Raw genomic sequence first — 9,064 nt, forward strand, 5'->3', positions numbered from 1 at the left:
GGAGTTGGAAAGCTGATAATATAAAGTTTCGAGACTATCAAGTATTTAAAATCTATTTTTAAAAATTTTTTTATTTAAAAAAATTTTTTTTTTTCGAGACGGAGTCTCGCTCTGTCGCCCGGGCTGGAGCGCAGTGGCCGGATCTCAGCTCACTGCAAGCTCCGCCTCCCGGGTTTATGCCATTCTCCTGCCTCAGCCTCCCAAGTAGCTGGGACTACAGGCGCCAGCCACCTCGCCCGGCTAGCTTTTTGTATTTTTTTAGTAGAGACGGGGTTTCACCGTGTTAGCCAAGATGGTCTCGATCTCCTGACCTCGTGATCCGCCCGTCTCAGCCTCCCAAAGTGCTGGGATTACAGGCGTGAGCCACCACGCCCGGCTGATGTTGAGTATTTTCTTGGCCATTGTATATTTTCTTTGGAGAAATGTCTATTCAAGACTTTTGCCCATTATTTTTTACTTGGGTTGTTTTTTATTGTTGAGACATTAAGAGTTCTTTATATATTCTGGATACTTATCAGATATATAGCTTGCAAATATTTTTCTCCCATTCCATGGGATGTTTTTTAAATTCTTCTTAGCGATTCTTTGAAATGAGAACTTTTTTTTTTTTTTTTTTTTGAGATGGAGTCTCACTCTGTTGCCCAGGCTGGAGTGCAGTGGTGCAATCTCGGCTCACTGCAACCTCCACCTCCTGGGTTCAAGCTATTCTCCTGCCTCAGCCTCCTGTGTAGCTGGGACTATAGGTACGTGCCACCATGCCCAGCTAATTTTTTGCATTTTTAGTAGAGGCAAGGTTTCACCGTGTTAGCCAGGATGGTCTTGATCTCCTGACCTCGTGATCTGACTGCCTCAGCCACCCAAAGTGGTGGGATTACAGGCGTGAGCCACTGGGCCTGGCCTTTTTTTTTTTTTTTTTTTTTTTTTTTTTGAGATGGAGTCTTGCTCTGTCACCCAGGCTGGAGTGCAGTGGCGCAAGCTTGGCTCACTGCAACCTCTGCCTCCCAGATTCAAGCAATTATCCTGCCTCAGCCTCCCAAGTAGCTGGGACTGCAGGCGCCCACCACCACGCCCGACTAATTTTTTTTTGTATTTTAGTAGAAATGGGGTTTCACTGTGTTTGCCAGGATGGGCTCGATCTCCTGACCCCATGATTCACCCACCTCGGCCTCCCAAAGTGCTGGGATTACAGGCGTGAGCCACTGTGCCCGGCTTTTTTTTTGTATTTTTAGTACAGTCGGGGTTTCGCCATATTGACTCCTGACCTTGTGATCCCCTCATCTTGGCCTCCCAAAGTGCTGGGATTACAGGCGTGAACCACTGAGCCCGGCCAGAACATTTTTAATATTGATGAAATCCAATTTATCCATTTTCTTTGGTTGCTTGATGAAATCTGTGCTGCTTGAGCTTTATGTGTCATATCTAAGAATGTAATACATTTCAAATCAAATTATTTATATAGATGGGATCTCATAAAAAAAAATTTGCCTGGGGACCCACACACTGTAAGACTGGCCCTGTTTCCATTACTGAGTTTTGTCTACTTTTGAAGGGAAGGGAATTAGAGTATACCTTTTGAAGGTGGGATATCAAAGAATCTAAGAACATATTTACAGCCACCACTTGAGCACCTAGAAGGATGGAGTTGCCATCAACTGCAGTTTTTTTTTTTTTTTTTTTTTTTAGACGGAGTCTTGCTCTGTCGCCGGGGCTGGAGTGCAGTGGTCAGATCTCAGCTCACTGCAAGCTCCGCCTCCCGGGTTCACGCCATTCTCCTGCCTCAGCCTCTCGAGTAGCTGGGACTACAGACGCCCGCCACCTCGCCCGGCTAGTTTTTTGTATTTTTTTTTTTTTTTTAGTAGAGACGGGGTTTCACAGTGTTCGCCAGGATGGTCTCGATCTCCTGACCTCGTGATCCGCCCGTCTCGGCCTCCCAAAGTGCTGGGATTACAGGCTTGAGCCACCGCGCCCGGCCTCAACTGCAGTTTTTTACACCGATTTTTCAAACGGAAAAAATAAAATACTTGGAAGGCTAATGCTTCCCCCAAATGGGGGAAAGCATACTTCTGGAAATTAAAACTGTTTGAGGTAGTTTTTTTTGTTTTGTTTTGTTTTTGTCATTCTATGAGTTTTACACTGATAAACATGTTTACTAATCATTTATCGCAAATTAAATAGTAGAGCAAATTTCTAAACAATGTCCTACAGATAATAAACATCTTTTGACTATGCATACAAAATGCTGTACCTCAGTTGTTCCCAGTCCTGGTTACTCTCTCAGCAGTAGAATTAGAAGCCACATTTGAGATGGTTTTTTTTTTTTTTTTTATGTCTTTCTGTGTCTGGTTTATTTCATTTTACATAATGTCCTCTAGTTCCATCCATGTTGTTGCAAATAATAAAATTTCGTTCTTTTTATGATGTGATAATATTACATTATGTATTAGTACCACGTTTTCTTTTTTCACTCATCTATTGATGGACACTTAAGTTGATTCCATATCTTGGCTATTGTGAATAGTGCTGCAATAAATATGGGAGTGCAGATATCTCTTCAATACACTGATTTCTTTTCTTTTGGATGTATAAGCCAGCAGTAGTAGCTATACTTATATCAGACAAAGCAGATTTCAAATTGCTGGGTCATATGGGGTAGCTCTATTTTAATTTTTTTAAGTAATCTCCATACTGTTCTCTATAGTGGCTATACCAATTTACATACATTCCCACTAACAGTATGTGGATTATTATTTCTCCATCCAAATCCTCGCCAACATTTGTAATTGTCTTTCTTTCTTTCTTTCTTTTTTTTTTGAGACAGAGTCTCACTCTGTCACCCAGGTTGGAGTGCAGTGGTATGATCTTGGCTTACTGCAACCTCTGCCTCCCAGCCTCCCGAGTAGCTGGGATTACAGGTGCCCACCACCATGCCTGGCTAATTTTTGTATTTTTAGTAGAGACGGGGTTTCTTTTTTTTTTTTTTTTTTTTGAGGTGGAGTCTTGCTCTGTCACCCAGACTAGAGTGCAGTGGCGCCATCTTGGCTCACTGCAAGCTCCGCTTCTTGGGTTCACACCATTCTCCTGCCTCAGCCTCCGGAGTAGCTGGGACTACAGGCGCCCGCCACCAAGTCCGGCTAATTTTATTTTTTATTTTTTTAGTAGAGATGGAGTTTCACCGTATTAGCCAGGATGGTCTTGATCTCCTGACCTCGTGATCCACCCGCCTTGGCCTCCCAAAGCGCTGGGATTACAGGCATGAGCCACCGCGCCTGGCAAGACAGGGTTTTACCATGTTGGCCAGGCTTGTCTCGAACTCCTGACCTCAGGCAAACAAGATGGTTTTTTAAACATGATCTTCAATGCTTTGACATAGATTTCACTGAGAAGTTGAGTCCATATCCTCTCTCCATGAAGGTGGGTAATTTGTGGCTGTTTCAACGAACAGACTACAGAATAAGTGATGCTGTGTGACTTCCATGGTTGTGTCATAAAAAGCTATTCAGTTTCTGCCTAAGTCTCTTGGAACATGCTTGCTCTTGGGATACTTCCTCTTAGAACCCAGCCACCGACTTGTGAGCCCAAGCCACTTGAAGAGGCCATCTTTAGGTGCTCGGGTCAACAATCCCAACTAAACCCAGCTTTGAGTCATCCTAGCCCAGATGCTACACATGTGAATGAAAGAGACTCCAGATTATTCTGGTCATCTGAGTCCTTCCAGCTGATACCCTGCTGTGCCCAGTCCAAATTCCTGTTGCATAGAATCTATGAGCCAAATAAAATGGTTGTTTTATGCCACCAAGTTTGGGGTCGCATAGATATTGAAACAGTGTACTCTCTTTTTAAAAAATTGTATTTATTGGCCGGGCGCGGTGGCTCAAGCCTGTAATCCCAGCACTTTGGGAGGCCGAGACGGGCGGATCACGAGGTCAGGAGATCGAGACCATCCTGGCTAACATGGTGAAACCCCGTCTCTACTAAAAATACAAAAAAAAAAACCAAAAAAACAAAAAACAACAACAAAAAAAACTAGCTGGGCGAGGTGGCGGGCGCCTGTAGTCCCAGCTACTCCGGAGGCTGAGGCAGGAGAATGGCGTAAACCCGGGAGGCGGAGCTTGCAGTGAGCTGAGACCGGGCCACTGCACTCCAGTCCGGGTGACAGAGCAAGACTCCGTCTCAAAAGAAAAAAAAAAAAAAATTGTATTTATTTATTTGTTATTTCAATAGGTTTTGGGGGAATAGGTGGTATTTGGTTGCATGAATAAGTTTTTTAGTGGTGATTTCTGAGATTTTGGTATACCCATCACTAGAGCAGTGTACATTGTAACCACTGTATAGTCTTTTATCCCTCACCCCTGTTCTACCCTTTCCTGAGTCCACAAAGTCCAACTGTGTCATTCTTCTGCCTTTGCATCCTCAAAGCTTAGCTCCCACTTATGAGGGAGAATATAATGATGTTTGATTTTCCATTCCTGAGTTACTTCACTTAGAATAACGGTCTCCAATTCCATCCAGGTTGTTGCAAATACAATTATTTAGTTCCTTTTTATGGCTGAGTAGTATTCCATGGTGTGTGTGTGTATTATTTTCTTTTTCCACTCGTTGATCGATGGGCATTTGGTCTGGTTCCATATATTTGCAATTGCAAATTGTGCTGCCATAAACATGTATGTGTCAGTATCTTTTTCATATAATGACTTCATCTGAGTAGACACCCAGGAGTGGGTTTGCTGGATCAAATGATAGATCTACTTTTAGCACTTTAAGGACTCTCCACACTGTTTTCCATAATGGTTGTATTCAACCAACAATGTAAAAATGTTCCCATTTTACCACATCCATGCCAAATCTGTTTTTTTTAATTTTTTTATTATGGCCATTCTTGCAGGAGTAAGGTGGTATTGCATTTCCCTGATAATTAGTGGATTTGATTTGCATTTCCCTGATAATTAGTGGTTTTGATTTGCATTTCCCTGATAGTGATATTGAACAATTTTTATTTTTTTTTGGCCATTTGTGTATCTTCTTTTGAGAATTGTCTATTCATGTTCTTAGTGTTTTTGTTTGTTTGTTTGTTTGTTTTTTGAGACAGAGTCTCACTCTGTCGCCCAGGCTGGAGTGCAGTGGCCCCATCTCAGTTCACTTCACTGCAGCCTCCCCCTATAGGGTTCAAGCAATTCTCCTCCCTTAGCCTCCTGAGTAGCTGAGATTAGAAGCACATGCTACCGTGCCCAGCTAATTTATTTTTGTTTTGAGACAGAGTCTTGTTCTGTTGCCTGGGCTGGAGTGCAGTGGCACACTCTCTGCTCACTGCAACCTCCACCTCCCAGGTTCATGGGATTCTCCCTACCTCAGCCTCCTAAGTAGCTGGGATTACAGGCACCCACCACCATGCCCGGCTATTTTTTTTTTTTTTTTTTTAATTTTTAGTAGAGACAGGGTTTCACCATGTTGGCCAGGCTGGTCTTGAACTCCTGACCTCAGGTGATCCACCTGCCTCAGCCTCCCAAAATGCTGGGATTACAGGTGTGAGCTATTGCACCCGGCTGTTTTATTGTTGTTGTTGTTTGTATTTTTAGTAGAGATGGGGTTTCACTATGTTGGCCAGGCTGGTCTCAAACTCCTGACCTCAAGTGATCCGCCCACCTCAGCCTCCCAAAGTGCTGGGATTACAGGTGTGAGCCACCATGCCTGGCCTGAAACAGTGTTCTTTCTACAAATCAATAAGAAACAAACAAACAAACAAACATAAAAGTGGGCAAAGAGTATAAATGCTCAAAAGTATAAAACTCCTAGAAGATAACATAGGAGAAAATGTAGATGGCATTGGGTTTGGTGATTCCTTTTTAGATATAACACCAAAGATATAATCCTATGAAAGAAATAATTGATAAAGGTTGACTTCCTTAAAACGAAAATTTTCTGCTTTGCAAAAGACACTGTCAAGAGAACGAAAAATTAAGCTACAGACTGGGAGAAACTATTTGCGAAAGACATAAGTACTATTAACCAAAATAAACAAAAAACTCTTAAAACTCGACAATACGGAAACAAACTACCCTATTTTTAAAAAATGGGCCATTTTGTTTACTTGATCTGAAAGAAGATAAAATAAAAAATTTAAAATGGGCCAAATACCTTAACAGACACCTTACCAAAGATGATGTACAGATGGTGGACAGGCATGGTGGCTGAGGCCTGTAATCCCAGCACTTTGGAAGGCAAGGTGGGCAGATCACGAGGTCAGGAGATTGAGACCAGCCTGACCAACATGGTGAAACCCAGTCTCTACTAAAAATACAAAAATTAGCTGGGCGTGGTAGCACGTGCCTGTAATCCCAACTACTCAGGAGTCTGAGGCAAGAGAATCCTTGAACCCGGGAGGTAGAGGTTGCAGTGAGCTGAGATCATGCCACTGCACTCCAGCCTGGGTGATAGAGTGAGACTCCATCTCAAAAAAAAAAAAAAAAGATGTACAGGTGGCAAATACGTATATGAAAAATGCTCTAGGCCTACACAGTGCCTCACATCTTTAAACTCAGAGCTTTAGGAGGCCCAGGCAGGGAGATCACTTGAGGCCAGGAGTTCGAGACCACCTTGGCAACTCTTGTCTCTGCCAAAAAAATTATTATTATTTATTTTTTGAGATGGTGTCTCGCACTGTCTCCCGGTCTGGAGTACAATGGTGCGATCCGGGCTCACTGCAGCTTCCGCCTCCCAGGTTCAAGTGATTCTTCTGCCTCAGCCTCCCAAGTAGCTGGGACTACAGGCACCCGCCACCACGCCCAGCTAATTTTTCGTATTTTTAGTAGAGACAGAGTTTCACCATGTTGGCCAGGCTGGTCTCGAACTCCTGACCTCGTGATTCACCCGCCTCAGCCTCACAAAGTGCTGGGATTACAGGCGTGAGCCACCACGCCTGGCCTTTATTTTAGACTTAATTTTTGAAAAATTGCTATCATTTGTTGAGACTGGGTCTCACTTTGTTGTCCAGGCTAGAGTAAAGTGGTACAATCATGGCTCACTGCAGTCTCAAACTCCTGGACTCAAGTGATCCTCCCACCTCAGCCTCCTGAGTAGCTGGGACTACGGGTGTGTGTCATGGACCTGGCTAACTTTATTCTTAATTTTTTTTTGTAGAGATGGGATCCCACTTTTGCCCAGGCTGGTCCTCAACTCCTGAACTTAAGCAACTCAAGCAATTCTCCAGCCTTGGCCTCCCAGAGTGTCAAGATTATAGGCATGAGCCACTGTGTCGGGCCGAATTTTTTTTTTCTTACCCATTTTTTTTTTTTTTTTAAAGTAGTCAGCATTTAATCAATCTCCCTCCATGTGGCCTCAAGCCACCAGGACACAGGCCCCCCCAACACCCTTAATCTTCTCCTCAGCTCTTCTGCTGAAGAATTTGGCCTTCACGATGACAGGCTGCTTTGGGAGCTTTCCTTTTCCCAGAACTTTGTAGTAGCCCGATTGCACCACATCAATGATGGGAGCAGCCCCAGTCTTGTTTTTAGCAGCATTCACCAGTGTCTGCTCACTGACTAAAGTCCACAATTTGTCAAGGTTGACAGTTGGGCAGAAGCTCTGGTTCCTCTTTAAGTGGTAATGCCTCATACCAACTTTCCCAAAGTAGCCTGGGTGGTATTTGTCGAAGTTGATCCGGTGGTGATGCAGACCACCAGCATTACCGCGGCCTCTGGGGTGCTTCCGGTACTTGCCTATGCGGCCATGGCCGTGGCACATGTGGCCCCGAAGTTTCCGGGTCTTCCTTAGTCTGGATGGCATGTTGGCAGCCCAGACGAAAAAGCACCCATTTTTAATTGAGCTCTTTGTTTTTTCTTTTCTTTTCCTTTTTTTTTGTTTTTTGCAGAGGCTGCTTAATACCTGCTGCTATTGAGTTGGGTGTTTGTTTTCTTTTTCTTTTTTGAGATGGAGTCTCATTCTGTCACCCAGGTTGGAGTGCATTGGTGCAATCTCAGCTCACTGCAACCTCCACTTCCCAGGTTCAAGTGATTCTCCCGCCTCAGTCTCCTGAGTAGCTGGGATTACAGGCGCGCACCACCACTCCCAGCTAATTTTTGAATTTTTTAGTAGAGACAAGGTTTCATCATGTTGGCCAGGCCAGTCTCGAACTCCTGACCTCAAGTGATTCGCCTGCCTTAGCCTCACCAAAGTGGTGGGATTACAGGCGTGAGCCGTTGTGACCAGCCAGGTTTTGAGAGTTCCTTATATACTCTGGATACAAATCCTTTGTCAGATAGGTGATTTGCAATATTTCCTGCCAGTCCTAGCTTGTGATTTGTTTTTAGTTCTCCTAACAGTAGTTTTCAAAGAGTATTAATTTTTAATTCTGATAGAGTCCAATATATCAATTGCTCTTTTACGGATTGTGCTTCTGGAATCATAGCTAAGACATTTTGCCTAAACCAAGTTGCAGAAAATATCAAACTGTAGCCTGAAGGAGCTGACTAAGGGCAAGAATCAGAGACTAAACCAGCCACCGGGGCAGGTACTGGGCAAGGGGTGTAGGTGTAGAGGAAGAGATTCAGTTGTGGATGATAAGACAGTTGGGTGGATTTTCAGACAAGCAATGTGGTAGATATGATTGGTTAGCATTCAGCATCCATTTTCATCTCCTTTTAGCATACTTTCCTGAAGAGGCGAAAAAGCTAAGGATTATATGTCTCAGAATCCCTTACAGCCAATCACATGTACTTGGGTGACATTTCGAATGCAGAAGTGAGGCTGGGCTCATACCTGTAATTCTAGTACTTTGGGAGGCTGAGGCAGAATGGTTGCTTGAGCCCAGGAGTTTGAAACCAGCCTGCACAACACAATGGGACCCTGTATTACAAATCTTTTTTTTTTTTTTTTTTAATTAGCCAGCGTGGTGGTACATGTCTGTAGTCCCAGCTACTTGGGAGGCTGAGGTGGGAGGATTGCTTGAGCCCAGGAGTTCAAAGCTGTAGTGAGCTGTGATTGCGCCACTGCACTCCAGCCTAGATGACAGAGTGAGTGAGGCTCTGTCTCAAAAACTATATATAATAGAATGCAGAAGTGAGACAAAGGC

General features: G+C 43.8%; 1 protein-coding gene across 1 annotated transcript; it reads right to left on the bottom strand.

Moving 5' to 3' along the window:
* Positions 1–7,277: 7,277 nt before the first annotated feature.
* On the bottom strand, positions 7,278–7,800 carry LOC117090156 (60S ribosomal protein L27a-like). Its single transcript, XM_033222157.1, has one exon. The coding sequence runs from the start codon at positions 7,777–7,779 to the stop codon at positions 7,333–7,335; it is 447 nt and encodes a 148-aa protein (XP_033078048.1). The 5' UTR covers positions 7,780–7,800; the 3' UTR covers positions 7,278–7,332.
* Positions 7,801–9,064: the final 1,264 nt, after the last annotated feature.

The sequence above is a fragment of the Trachypithecus francoisi genome, unplaced genomic scaffold (genome assembly GCF_009764315.1).
Source record: "Trachypithecus francoisi isolate TF-2019V2 unplaced genomic scaffold, Tfra_2.0 Lachesis_group11, whole genome shotgun sequence".
Classification (NCBI taxonomy): Eukaryota; Metazoa; Chordata; class Mammalia; order Primates; family Cercopithecidae; genus Trachypithecus; species Trachypithecus francoisi.